At 37.8% G+C, this 14084-nt stretch overlaps 1 protein-coding gene across 2 annotated transcripts in view; it reads left to right on the top strand.

Annotated features, from left to right (window-relative positions):
* Nucleotides 1-9995, top strand: part of PLCG2 (phospholipase C gamma 2) — a 77828-nt gene extending 67833 nt beyond the window's left edge. The window contains exons 29-33 of one of the 2 annotated variants that reach the window (XM_075765487.1): nt 497-611; nt 1867-2034; nt 2669-2757; nt 6106-6290; nt 7106-9995. In XM_075765487.1, the coding sequence (XP_075621602.1) occupies nt 497-611; nt 1867-2034; nt 2669-2757; nt 6106-6290; nt 7106-7148 (600 nt within the window). In that variant the 3' untranslated portion in view covers nt 7149-9995. The remainder of the gene's footprint in view (nt 1-496; nt 612-1866; nt 2035-2668; nt 2758-6105; nt 6291-7105) is intronic. The other variant, XM_075765488.1, reaches the window with a different exon arrangement.
* Nucleotides 9996-14084: the final 4089 nt, after the last annotated feature.

Below are 14084 nucleotides of genomic sequence, written 5' to 3'. Positions count from 1 at the left end.
GTTGTCTTCTGTGCCAAACAGAAATTGAACTTGTTTCTGTTCTCACTTGCTATACAGTAAGATGTCCTTTAAAAATACGTTTTCTGAGAAAGAAACAAATTAACTGCTTTCCACTAGAGTTTAGAGAAGAGGTAAACAGGGCCTGTGAATGTCAAGCAGTAACATCTTAAAATAGATATGTAATAAAGACTGAGGAAAAGTAACAAAACTTATGTTCCAGACCAGGTCTGGAACAGCATACTGTGTGTAATGAATGTGAGCTACAGTATCTGAAAACGAAAATCATTGGTTTACCCAAACAATGGAGGATATTATTGTTGGTGGCACAGATAGTGTGTTTAATACATGCAAACATATTCAAGAGAGGGAGTGTGTATTCTTGCATATCCTTCTGGATTTTTTTTCCCCCCTCTAGTTCTGTAGGCTACCTTCTGCACAGAAATAATGGTGCCAAGTTTCCTTTGGAGGTGGTTCTCATTTACAGTTGCTTTTGCAGGTTTTAGGTGCTCGTCATCTCCCTAAACCTGGTAGAAGCATCGCTTGTCCCTTTGTAGAGGTAGAAATTTGTGGAGCTGAATATGATAACAACAAATTCAAGACAACAGTTGTGAGTAAGTATCTGTGGTTTTCTGTGTTGTAGGGATATGGTTATACTTCCAGTGTGCTTAAATAAAGCGAGTAGAGGATGACTGTGCAGTTATGTTGTCTGTAATTGGCCAGCAACCTATATAGGGAGGAATAAGTTAACTGTTGCTCTGGATTGATGAGTCATACAATGGTATTCTCTTGCTTGCCTCAGGGCCAGTTAACTTGAGAAACTTCAATGTATATCAAATTTAGGAAAAAAAGTAATGTTGCAGTTTATAAAAAAAAAAAAGGTTGTAATTCTGTTGGTTTTGCCTATGCATAAGTTTGTGTATTTGCATATTTAAAAAAAAAGCTGTCTTGAAAGTGCTTTCAGCAGTGCTAGTCCGTTCCCAAAAGTCTGTCTGAAATGGGGAGTTGCTACTGTGAGAGAGATCCAGACTCTGTTTATTTAAACTTGGGTTCTAAGACTGGCATCCCCTTGGAGACAGCTTGGGTATATAGGGCTGTGAAGTACTGTAACTTGCCGTGCAATAGCAGTTTGATCAAAGCTCGCTCCTGGTGAGTTCTGGATAAGGGATATGTGTTTGTGTGTACACGAGCTTTGTTTAATCACACTGAAATGGGGCAGAATCTCAGCCACTCAATATTTCACCATTTAATATTTCTGGATGCAGCAGTGTTCCTCTAGTAGACAAGAGGCTTTGGTTCTAATTATCCAAACCACTGATACCAGTGGAAAATAAACATAGATTCCGGAGCAGAATGTGCATTGTGGCTCTTCAGTACTTCAGAGAAGACGATTATGATTTTAACTTTATGTGGGAAGTGGCCAAGACTTCAGAGAGCAAGCTTTGTGGTTGTGTCACACGTACCAAATTACTTGGTGTTCTATAAATATCTGTAAGAATTGGGCCCTTGGTCGTCTTAGTGCTTTTCGTGCTTTTACTCTGATATGGAGCATGAGGCTCATGAATATGAGCAATAAATTAGTTTTTTAAACAAATACATGTCCAAGGAGGTTTGATATGTTTAAATACAAATAATAGCTTTTCTTCATGGATTTGCATCTCTGCCAGGTTTCCTCCTATGTCCCGTCCCCCCCCCCCCCCCCCCAAATAAAGAAATACAACCCTTCTGAAGCAACGTTACAACAGGAGACAGATGGTAAATAGGATTTTTGGGCTTTTGTATCCCCAGAAAATGTCCTGGGATACATACCCATATGTGAATGAAGCGAAATTATTGCTTCATACTGCAAATGTTTCCTTCTCATTACAGATGACAATGGCCTTAATCCAGTTTGGGCACCCTGTCCAGAGCAAGTGAAATTTGAAATTTATGATCCAAATCTAGCGTTTCTGCGCTTTGTTGTTTATGAGGAGGATATGTTCAGTGATCCCAATTTCTTAGCACACGCCACTTTTCCCATCAAAGGAATCAAATCAGGTGAGATCAGTGTCTATAATAAGGTGCTAAGTCAGAAAGATGCTGTTCAGAATTGTTGTATTGTGACTTTGTTCTCAGTAGCAGCTACAGCATGCCAAAGGACAAGTGCTCTTTTGATCTGAGTTCCTTCAATCCATTGTTTATTATGATACTGGATGTGTAGCGTATAAGTATTTAAAATAATCCTCTCACCTTCTTGAAATTCCTTTTAAAAAATTGACACAGGAAAGCATTACGTAGAACGATTTGCACTCTCTTTACCACATACTCCATTTCAGCAGCAGGGTTAAGTGCTCTGAGTAAAATCTGGGAAGATTCTTCTTCTGTTTTGGTGTCAGTGCATTTGTTTTGTTCATTATCTTAGATATGCACGTATGTAGAGTAAATTTTCTGCTTTCCTCTGCATTTGGCTTTAGTTTTCAAGAGCACGTGAAATCGTATGTTTCTCAATTTTGCCATTCTCGCCTTTTGCATCCCTGTAATTGTCACAGCAAAGCCTGCTCTCAGCTGTGGAGCATTTGAGCAACGAAGGATCTGTTAGCCTTCAGGACTGTATGCACCATTTTTGTGACTGCAGACAACCCTTTGCCTTGACTCTAATTGTCCTTTGCATATGTTTCCCCATACACACCAGGTTTTAGATCAGTTCCTCTCAAGAATGGCTATAGTGAAGATATAGAGCTGGCCTCACTTCTGGTTCACTGTGAAATGCAACAAGTTCTGGTGAGAACTGCTGGGGGTTTTGTGCACTTAAGAGTGTATGTTATCATTTTTTTGTGGAAAACAGGAAATGAGGGTTCAGTTTTCTGTTCCGTGTCTGATGTGTTATTTTCAGGCATTTCTTCTGTAGGTACTGGGAAGACCCATTATACAAATTGAGTTACTCTCCCTCTGGATGGACACATTACGCAGCTGCTAAAAGAAATAATGCACTAACAAAGCCTTATTACCTCCACTAGTTTTTGCTGTAACAGCATGGTCATTGTCTTCCCCTGTTAACTGGCTGATGCCATGCAAAACTAGCTAAATTCAGCTTTGACTTTGTAGAATAATCTTTTTTTAAAGGTCCTACATAAGAAGAAATCACTTTAGGAAGAGAAGATAGTAATTTCTCCCAGTATTTCAGTAAAATAAACAACCCGTCAGGTGGAAGACATATTCTAGTTCCTGCAGAAGTGCTCATCTGCTTCTTTTAAGCCTCTCTAAAACACATAATTGAAGTACAAATGATTTTAAACATATAGAGGGAAAAATAATGATGCATCCTGGCTTCACGAAAGCCAGACATGAAAGTGGCTGATCTATGAACAGCATTTTTTGGTGTTCCAAAGGTGCTACTGTATATGTTGATTTAAAGCAGGATTATTCTCAGACTCTATCTCAAGAATATTTTATGTAATTTAAATACACTGGTGTAGATGCCATGTGATGAAAGTTTAAAGATGCTTCTGGGATGTGGGTATTTCAGGGTGCTTTCCAATACCCTTCAGATTCAGAGGAAAAAAAAAAAGTCCAACTTCAGGCTTATGCTGCAGTTCACACCGGTGTACATTATTTTTCCTGATTAAAACACCAACTTCTGCTAACTGTAAGCCATTATGTCTCTGGAGGGATTTGTGCCTGCAGTTGCATACACTGAAATGGAAATTACTGAGTTCAGTCACATTCTTCCTCACAAAGGAGTGGCAGCCTTTTTCAAACATCCTTTGTCAAGATTTTTACAAAGCCACCTTATAACACATGTTGTAAAATGTGTGTAATGTCCGTGTTTGACAGCCGTGGTAGGTTCTTTCTGTTGGCTAGCAAAGAGTCATGAGTGCAGGAGAGGGCTACAACCTGAGACCAAGAGTGTATGTGTCTCTGCATGTGTGTAAACAAGAGAGACCTATGTCCTTTGAAGTTAATGTTTAAAATGTTCATATTTCATGGACACAAGTCTGATAGAGGAGGACTGATAAACTGCTATTTTTTGGCTTGCTGCCTTTGAGCAAACTGGCAGCAACTCACCATTGCCTAATATGTTGAGCATGGACATCACTTGTAGATATATTGCAAATTCCTCCTGCCGTGGTTTCTCTTCAGAAATTCAGATCATTATTTGCCTGGGGCAGGAGTAGCTCTTGAAGTGTTGTACATAGCAGCAGTATGTCTCCCAATCTGTTAGTACCGAGTCCTTTGACAGTAGTACATCTCGCACTGTTGAAGCCCCTTCTGCTTGTTAAGCTAAATGAAGATGCAGCACAGCTCTGTGTTGTTTACGATGTCTGATGTCTCTGGGTGGTAATGCAGTGGCAGGAGGACTTTGAAAAAAGTTCCCTTTTGTTTGGCAGTCTGCAACAAACCAAGACTTAACCATAGTTAATCAACTTCTAGAACTTTTGCCAGATCGTTCAAGAAGCATCAGAAAAGATCAAGGCTGTCTCCATCTGTTCTTTTACCCTTTTTTTAAAATGATGACCCTCCATAAAATGATATAATTTAATAACAGGCCTGTTTATATACAGAGCCCATCTGCATGCTTTTGGAGATGAAATACAAAATTATAAAGGGGAATTACAGATGGCTGTAGAATTTCTTAGGAATAGAGAAGCAAGAATATTGTAGACGTAAGCATGCACATTTGTGAATTATTATGTGGAGCCTTATGCAGTTTCTGTTGAAGTTAGCCAGTTTTCTTGGTATTGTAGAAATTGTACTATACTGAGGTGGTTGTTACATTTAGAAGCACGTCTTATTTGCTTGAAAATTGATTTACTTGCTTCAGAAAGTGTGTGTATCTCTTCAGCATTTTCTGATTACAATCAGCCTCAATGCTGTATATCTTTTTAACATAAAGATTGAAGCGGACATTCTTAAATGGGGTTTTAAAGTCTAGCTTTGTGGATACATTTATTTACAAGAACAAATAGTAGTACATATGTATCTTGATGATTACACCTGCAAATTGGTAATTGGCAATCTGCTTTTCCCTTTGCCATTTGGGAATGCAAAGTTTCCTTCCCATTTAAAAAAAAAAAGACTTGTTAAATCTTAATCAGTAGCATAGCAGTTAGGCTGTATCTGGGAGCTGTAGGAATGTGTTTCAGGAGGAAGAAGAAGGTTTAGGAAAGGATCTTGTTGCTCTGAAACCCCTGGGACATGTTGCTGATCTGGACTGAGTGCAGAAAGAGGCATTCTTTTAATTTGCTGCCTCTGAAAATGTTTAGATTTATTATATTTATTGATTGCATGTCATTTCTTGTAGGATGAGTATCTCGTTTTGCTGCTGATATGAAAATTAAGACTTCAGTCCTACCAGTAGTATTCCCCACTAGTAACTCCATAAAGGAGATGGCTTTTGCATCCAAAGTTTTGAAGTGTTAAAATAATTTGAAGTCATAAAGGGAATCATGATGATTATTTTATGCTTGTGGAGTATTTTGAGAATTTCTACTGTAGACTGCATACAACAACAGAAACTAAGACTTCTGCAAATTATTCTTCAAATACTTAGTTCCTCTGCAAGAATGGAATTGCCATAGCTCCACAGAAACACAGGATCTGTCCTTTCTTGATTGTCTGAGTACTTGCTGCTATTAGGGGTCCTATTTTACTAGTCAGTATTTCCACCTTTAGTCTAGATTCCAATAGGAGAGCACCAGGATTGGTAGTATGTAGCATAATACACAAATATGATGGCACAGTCAAAAATTAAACATTTTTAAAAAATATTATTAAAACTTTTATAATCTGATATCCCCCTATGATACGCCATTTGCTGTCCTTTCCTCAACAGACTGACATGCTTTATTAGAGAAAAATTTTTCAATAGAAGTTTTTAAATATACACATTTCATGACTTGTGCTGGAAGGGTTAGAGGGTATGGCTGTTCATAACTGTGGGCCTGAGGGGTTTTTTAGTGCTTCCTTCATTTGTTTGCTTCCATAAACATTCTAGAAACATCTTATAAAACTAATTTTATATAAAGCTAATGGAATGTGTTTAGGAAAACAAAATAATTTCTCAAACTATGTTGATCCTGTGTCATTTTGGGTTACAAGTTACATTTGATTTCCAATATCCTTTTGAAGGAAAGTGAAGAAGAGCTTTATTCTTCATGTCGGCAACTTCGGAAGCGCCAGGAGGAGCTTAATAACCAGCTGTTCCTTTACGATACCCATATGAATTTAAGGAATCCTAACAGAGATGCTATATTAAAAGAATTCAGTGTGAATGAGCACAAACTACAGATATATCAAGACACATGCAACCGCAGGTGAGTTGATAATCATTCTCCTTTCCAAGGCAGCTCTTTCTAGACGTGATTGATGGTAAGGAAATCTCAGATTTATCAAAACGAGCATCTAAAGAGTGGTGAGGGTAGAATGAGCGTGTCTGAAGCAAGGAAGGGCTGCAGTAAAGCAAGGCTGGGCTGCAAGCCGCTAGAGGCCAGCAGATGCTGTGAAATGTCTGCTCAGTGGAATCTCAGTTTCAGTGATTACAGTGAAACATCTACTCCTCTGAGTTTCTATTTCTCTCTTCTCCTGCTTCCCAGGAAGAAAGCCAGGAGATATATACAGCCAAATAAATAAACTGCCACACTCCTTCTACACTATCAAAGTTATGTCCCTGGAAATGTCATTAGCATATTAGATATGTGGGAACAGAAGACGCTTCCAGATACACAAACCACAAAAGATAAACACAGAATTGAGTTGTAACAGCATAGAATTGTCAGTGAAGCGTCAGTATGTTATCCACGGCTTAGGGGAAGGCTCTTTCTTCTTTGCCACCACCTTCGGGCTGGGTGTGAAGGAGACAGAGAGAGGCTTCGTGTACCAGGAGGAAGTCTTGAGTCAATCTCCAGATGGGATGGGACGAAGACTTTTCTTTAAGTATTTTTACCCTTTCTTATGTGCTGAACAGCTGCATGAATCACTGGTTTACTCCCATTTATTGAGGAAAAAAATTGCAATGCCTGTTGTCAATACATTACTCACTGTTCGTATCTATGTGAATTGAACTTGGTAGGCTGTTTTCCTCTGAGGAATTCCTAGTAGATTTGACTTTTTCCTTTTCTTTTCCCTTAAGATTAAAAGAGAAGAAAGTCAGTAACAGCAAATTCTACTCTTAAAGCAATCATTCTTTGATGCGTGCTTTATGGTGCAATTCAGGAAGAGATACTAATTTATCCTGGTCATCCTACTCAATGACGGTCTCATCAGACTGAATGACTGGACGAAGAGGAGGAGGAGGAAGGATGGATTTCCTTAACAATTTCTTTTTATAAGAAAAACTGTTGTAATTCCTAATAATTTATATTCTGTACAAAGCATACCCTCTGTGCAGGCCAGACCTTCTGTGTATTCAGGATTTGTAAAATTTGAGGGCATTTAGTTGGATAGACCTCACTTCTCATTATCAATACCTGAAGTACAACTATAAATCATCTACTGTATTTGTGTACGCAGGCTATAGATAAGACATTAACAACAATCTGCATGCATGGAATCACACCACTTTAACAGATTAACTGGTAGTGAGTTTTTAATTTATTAAATGCTGGAAAAGCACTTCTACACCAGCATTGTTACATCATGTATGTTACAGTGCCCAAGGCAGCAGATTGTACTTCTGATACTGTATAAAATATTTGGGGCAGCTGATAGCTGATACCATATTGTCTCTTGTTAAAAGTTTTCTGTTACATTTTTGAGAACTAGATAACATGTTAATTTTGTTGAAACTAAATATCCTCTGTGACTGCAGTTGTGTTTTTCCTGTTGAACTCTGTAAAGGTTTAAGAAAGGAACAATGTGGAACCCGTATTCATAGCCCCTGTGAACGTATGTTCACAACCTCAAGGCACTGGAAGGAAAAGTTTTAAGATAGGCAGGAGGAAATGTCTGTCTGTTTGCAAAAAGGAAAGGTATTTCAAATTCTGAAAAGCATTTACTTTGGTATAGTATCATTTTGCAAATCCTTTCAGCTGCTCGTGTGCTTAGAAATGATTTTTTTAATGAACTGTCCATTTTTAATCTTGCAATCCTACTTAGACGATAGCATCAAATAATAGGGTTCTGTAAATGTAGACCGTTTTCCCAAAATGTATCTAATCCAAGAATGGTAGTATGCACAAATATAGAGGTACATCGTTCTTACAGCTTTCATCAAGTGAAGAACATGGAGCTACAGATGAGAAAACTTGTTAGGTTAGCAAGTGTGTTTTCTTGCCAGAGCAGAACTGAAGTCCTTCGATGGCATATTTAACACCAGTTGTCATAATTTGTGTATGTGTTGGTTCTTTCTGCTAGCACTATGTTATTACTATCAAATTCGTAGTAGCGCTGTCTCTATGTGGGTAGAGTTTTGCTATCTATATGTTTGACTTTAACTTTCAAATGTGTGCGGAGGAGTTAAGTTTTTCTGTCTTAAGTGACTGCCTGAGGCATAAAATGCTGCATACATAGTGCTGTATTTCTGATCACGGAAAACTTGCATGGGTTTGGGATTCATGGCCTGATGAAGCTGCCTCAGCTATTTCCAGTTTCTCTTGCTCCACACGCTATGACTTCTGTTGTTTCAAGAGGCACTTAATTGATGCCATTGTGCGTTCACAGATGATGGTTTGAAGAACACCCTTGAGGTTTTAGTTATTCTGCAAAGGCAATCTTGTCTCAAAGATGAAAGTGCTATACTAGTGTGTCCCACAATGGGGTGGCTTCTGTAAATTTATTATAAAGAAATTAATTACTAATTACCCAACTGAAAAAGAGAAGAGAGCAAAGTTAAAGGCTTTTCTTCCTCCTGCCTGAGATCTCTTCATTGACCTGTTCAACGATTAGATGGGTGCGGACCCCCCTCAAACAAAGAAAAAAACCACATCAACTGTGGATTTGGGAGGTAGAGCTATAACCTAGACTGCTGCATAAAGCTGGGCTTATCTGCAGTATCCAGGTGTAATGGGATGATTCAGTTGCTGTTCCTTGAGGGGAGACCTTTGGTGTGCATGCATTTTGTAGCATGTTCCTGGATGTCGTTCAGTTCCTGGATGATTTGTCCCTGTGCTATATATTTCATCTAACAGCCTCCATGGTTCCCATTTAATGTTGTGAGAACACTGTATTGTCAGTGTTGATCAGAGAAGGTGGCCCAAAGCCATGTCTGGAAGGTCCTGAGGTTGTTGCTACAGGGGCCAGGATTTATAGGCAGCTGAGTACCAGATAGGCTTGGACTGATCACAAAAAAGAGGAGACTACAAGATGCTAGGGCTTAGGGGGATCAAACCCTAGAGCACGAGGCTGTTGCTGTGGTGAGTTTTTTGTTTCATTTTGTGGGGATTTTTTTTTAAGCTTGGTTCCAGAGCAGACATAACCAAATTGTCCATTTGCCCTGGCTTCTGTCATCGGTATGTGTATTCCTGACACAGAACAGCCATTGTGTGATGAACACGGTAGTTCCTTGTGCTGCTGCTGTGCAAATACTTAAGAATTAGCAACATTTATAGTCCTTTGAAAAGTCCTGTGCACATTCTTCACACATACGTGATGTCAAAAGTTATAAGAGGCTCTCCCTCAGTATTTATGAAAATGCATTTCATTTTACAGTAAGACTTTTCCCCAGAGTGTAATGTTACACTCTATTCAGAAGGAAAATACTGCATTGGCTGTTTTGTTGACTTGCAAGTGATGGCAAGAGGCTACGTGCTAACTCTTCTCTTGTTTCTTGCATTCTGTGTTTTGACTTCAAAATGTCACCTCTCAATTCTTAGTCAGGACAGACTCTGTAGCAACTTTTCACAGTTTGCAATTGTTTTAATATGAAAGTAGGTTTGAATGTGTGTGCTAATTTTATAATCTAGGAGGAAAAACATTTATAATTCTTTTGAAGTTAACAATATCTGATAAATTGTTATATTCTTATAGAAACTGTTTTAAATCCTTAAAATAACTTATTTTTAATAAATAATTTTTGATATCTCATCAATGATGTGAATGATGCCAGATGCTGCTTTGTTTAAACATTGCTTATTGGATTTCATGAATTTTGCTGGTCATTTGAGGCAGTATGAGTGAGTTCTTATTGAAAAGTGGTCTGCTGGTGTGTTATGGTGTGCTCCACTAGAGGTTGGAGTAAGGGCATTTCTGTGTTTTTAAGATGAACTGACTTATTGATTGTTTCCGTAGACATGGTTATTATTGCACTTCATCTGGCTGCAAACAAACAGGGTGGAAGGAAAAGGTCAAAGATCATGTTTAACTTGCGACTCCTAACCGACCTTTTCCAGTCGTAGGTAGATACAAACTTCAGCCCTAGTGAGCATCAGATTTGGATCAACTCGAACAATAAAGTCTGAACAAGGCAAAGATGAGTTTGTAGTAATGTGGAAGCACAGTAATATGGATGTTCACCATAAAATTGTATCAGCATTATTTCTGCCGGTAAGTTCGCCTTAATTGCGTGGGCAGAAGTGCTGCCGGGTGAACGTGCATTGTCTTTATGTTGTGATTTTTTTCATTGTTGGGAGTCTTGGGAGCAAATTTTTTCTCAGTCTTTTGATAAAAGTTATATATATATTGAGCAGGAATCAATATGAGGTACCTGCAGCCTAGGTCATTAGATGAACCAAAAGGTCTTTATCACTTTTAAATTTGTGAATATTGGTATGCACAAGTTCTGAAGTCCAAAAAATTGCTTCATTCAGCTGTTTTGTTGCCTATGTTCTCACTTTTTTTCCATCCCAATGTATCTATAAGTTTCTCTGTTGCAAAGATTTTTTCAGTTTTGCAATTCTCAAACTAACCTTCTAGATGGTGAGATGGCATTAGCTATGTACCAAAGATTATCTTTGAGTTCTCCAAACTAGTTGTAAAACTCTGCATGCAGCATGGAAGCTGAAGTTCAGTTGTTGAATTCTGCTATAGTCTTGTGTCAGCATTTCCAAGTGCAGTCCAACTAGTTGACTTTGTTCCAGACTGAAATTCCATTTATATCATTAGAAACAGAGGTTAAATATAATGAAAATATAATGAAAAAACTTCAGGATCAATTGGGATCCAAATTTATCTTTAGATCCATCACAGTATTTATAAACATGCACAGCTATTTGTCTTAAAAGAATTTAAAGTGCAGTTTCATTCATTGCTAGTCTACATTCTTAGCTGTTACTCCAGCAAAACAGGGAATCATGAGTTTGACTAAAATAAAGCAGAAGTAGTTCCCTTACCACTTGTGTACTCCTGAATTGCAATTTAATCCCCACATCTTTTACAATATGTGTAAATTATCAGTGTTCAGGACATTTTTATCTGAAGATCACATCATAAATTAGTAAATATGCCATGATATTGTTGAAACTATGTGGAAATTAGTAATGAATAGAAATGAAGGAAAATTTTGGTTGAGTCTCTTAAGAGAAAACACTATAAAAATCTAGTCTACGTTAAGAATGATTGTCATTTAAACTTCTAAAATAAATATATTTAAATATACATTAAAAGTATAAGTTGTTCACATATATCTGGCAAAGTTTTACCTTGACATGCTGTGTATGTGAGGTTAAACAGCCAACCAAAGATTCTTAAACCATTCACTTAAAACATCAGCATCATTCTTTACAGTGAGGCACCTAGCAATTGTTAAATAATTTTGAGGACTAGGAAAAATTGAAGCTGTGCTGTATTTTCACTTATGCTTTTTCAGTTTTTAGATGCATTTCTGGTAATTCACTTTCAGGAAAACAGGTAATAGATTAAAATTTGGAAACAGACACAACACTTGGTAATTAATTACCTTAATTTACTCAGCTATTCACACGGGCAGTAATATCAAATAAAAACAAGGAAGGAGGAGGGAGAATTCTCATTGTAAAATACTTAAAGTAGAGCAGCTGTGACTGGCTTTATACATATGTAATTTTCAAGCAATTTTAAAGCGTCTCCATAAGCCACAGATTTCCTATTTTCATTCTGGAAAGAGGAAAAGTATCCTTTGCCTCTTCTGCAGTCAGGACTTTGCTTTTTTTATTAGGTGGACCTGAACGACGGGAATTAACGCTTACACCAGTGCATGTTGATGGGGTCAGGGTAGCCATTGCTAAGCCCCTGCCTATTTCATCTACCAAGTACCTGATTTAGTGCCCTGTGCTCAAGCAGAAGTCATGAGCCGTTAGGACAAAATGATGTCTCCTACTCTGTTATCAGTGAACAGTTCTGTCCTTGACTCCAGACAAATGAAAAGGTTAGTGTGTTGAGCTCAGCTTCTGCTGGAGATGTGGTATTTGTTTTGGTTGGGGTTTTGTTTTGTCTTCTCAAGAGCTTCCTCTTCTGTTGTACCTAAAAAGCTATCCAGGGCTTTAACCTCGGCCAGTGTTAACAGCATGGATGTAGGCTCCATGAGTTTAGGACCCTTTCATAGATATTTTTTTTTTTCCCCCACCCACCATTGAGATAATGATGAATGGCAGTAGCTGAATTTTGCTAATAAAAAGATCATAAATAGCAGAAGAAATTCCTCTGGGGTACAGGAGATACTTTTCATATCTTTAAAAAAAATCTCTTTACAAGATTTAGCATGAAATACCAATGCTATGGTTCTGCGCAACAGGCTTGTGCGATTTCTTGTACAGTTTGGTTTTGTCTATTGCTTCTGCTGGCATTAAAATTTCTTAATCAATTTGTGAGATAACCTTACGTCAAAACCAGAGAACTTACAGAGGAAAATAACCAAGTGGTTTTCACTTGAAAAGCAGGGCCTTTGGAAAAGAGAACAGCACTCCAATGTTTCACGAGGTCACAACTGTCTTTTTTCTGTTTTATTGAAAAGAAAGTTTCTTCTTTCTGCAGACTATGATGTATATTAATGACTTGTAAGAAGTGGCCCTTCTGCTGTCAGCACGCTGTTGGAGGCACAGCAGCTCTTTATAAAGGAGTGCAACACTCCTGCCCTCAAACACCATTGCCCCAGGCCCCTGTGATTTGTTTGCTGTTACAGAGGAAAAAAAATATTTTTTCTCTCTCGAGCTGCCCTCAAGCTAAGTATTAAATTTGATTTCTTTCATGGTGTACACACTGGTAGGGGAGTGAAGGAGGAGGAAAGTCAGATCTGAAGCAAAACAAAACATCTAGTTATCAACAGTGGTTTGTTTTAGGGTTTTTTTGTAAAGGTAAACTTCTCCAGAAAAGAACTCAACATTCAAAAAATCATCCTGTCTACAGTCAGCATTAGCTACAAAAATCTCCATCTTCTCAACAAAGGTGGCAGTGGACTTGTAGCTTGGTTTCTCTAGGCATTTTTGTTTTCTGAGAATACTTTAACAATGCAGTAGAACTACGGTCTGTCTCTTCCTCGCCACTTCCCCATTTAAATTACAGTAGAGTTTAACAGAACTGAAGTAACTGGAACTTACACAAAATTAATTTAAGATCAGTGTAGTTTCAGCTATTCAAATGGAAAGACTAAAGTTTAAAGAGAAGTGTGAACTTCTTGAAGGACTGTCCTTTTATCAAGAAGTACTGAAACAGTAATGCTGATGGGTTAAGGGAAAACCACTTTGTGATTTAACATTTTGATGTGAAGTTTCTTGGTTCCTATAGTAAACTGACAGAGATGAGGGAGTTGCTAGAGATAGTAACTCTACTTAACTCTACTCTACAGTAACTCTGACCTGTACTTAACAAGGTCCTATTTTCTTTTCTTAAATCTCCTCAAAATTATGAGTTGCATTGCATCAAGTGTTTATCATCCTTCTACAAAGGTGAAGTTCTATTCAAATGGGATCAGGTGTATAAAGAAATACTATTAAAGACTAAAAATGTTTTATAAACAGTGGAACATGAATGTAATCACTTACCAAATGTCTTTGGATTATTTGTTTAACCACTCAATAATGCTGGGAAAAATCATAGCTGTTATTTATGAATGCACTTTAGCTAGCTCATTCATTTTAAACAGGCATATTTTACTGTTAGAAAAATCTACAACTCTGTGCTGCTTCAAGCACTTTGCTATAACTTAGATCAACCATTCTGCATTTTCCAGAAGTGTCATTAGATATCACAGTTAACTCAGA

Source organism: Balearica regulorum, chromosome 13 (assembly GCF_011004875.1).
Source record: "Balearica regulorum gibbericeps isolate bBalReg1 chromosome 13, bBalReg1.pri, whole genome shotgun sequence".
Taxonomy (NCBI): domain Eukaryota; kingdom Metazoa; phylum Chordata; class Aves; order Gruiformes; family Gruidae; genus Balearica; species Balearica regulorum.
This window is presented reverse-complemented; position numbering and strand designations above follow the sequence as displayed.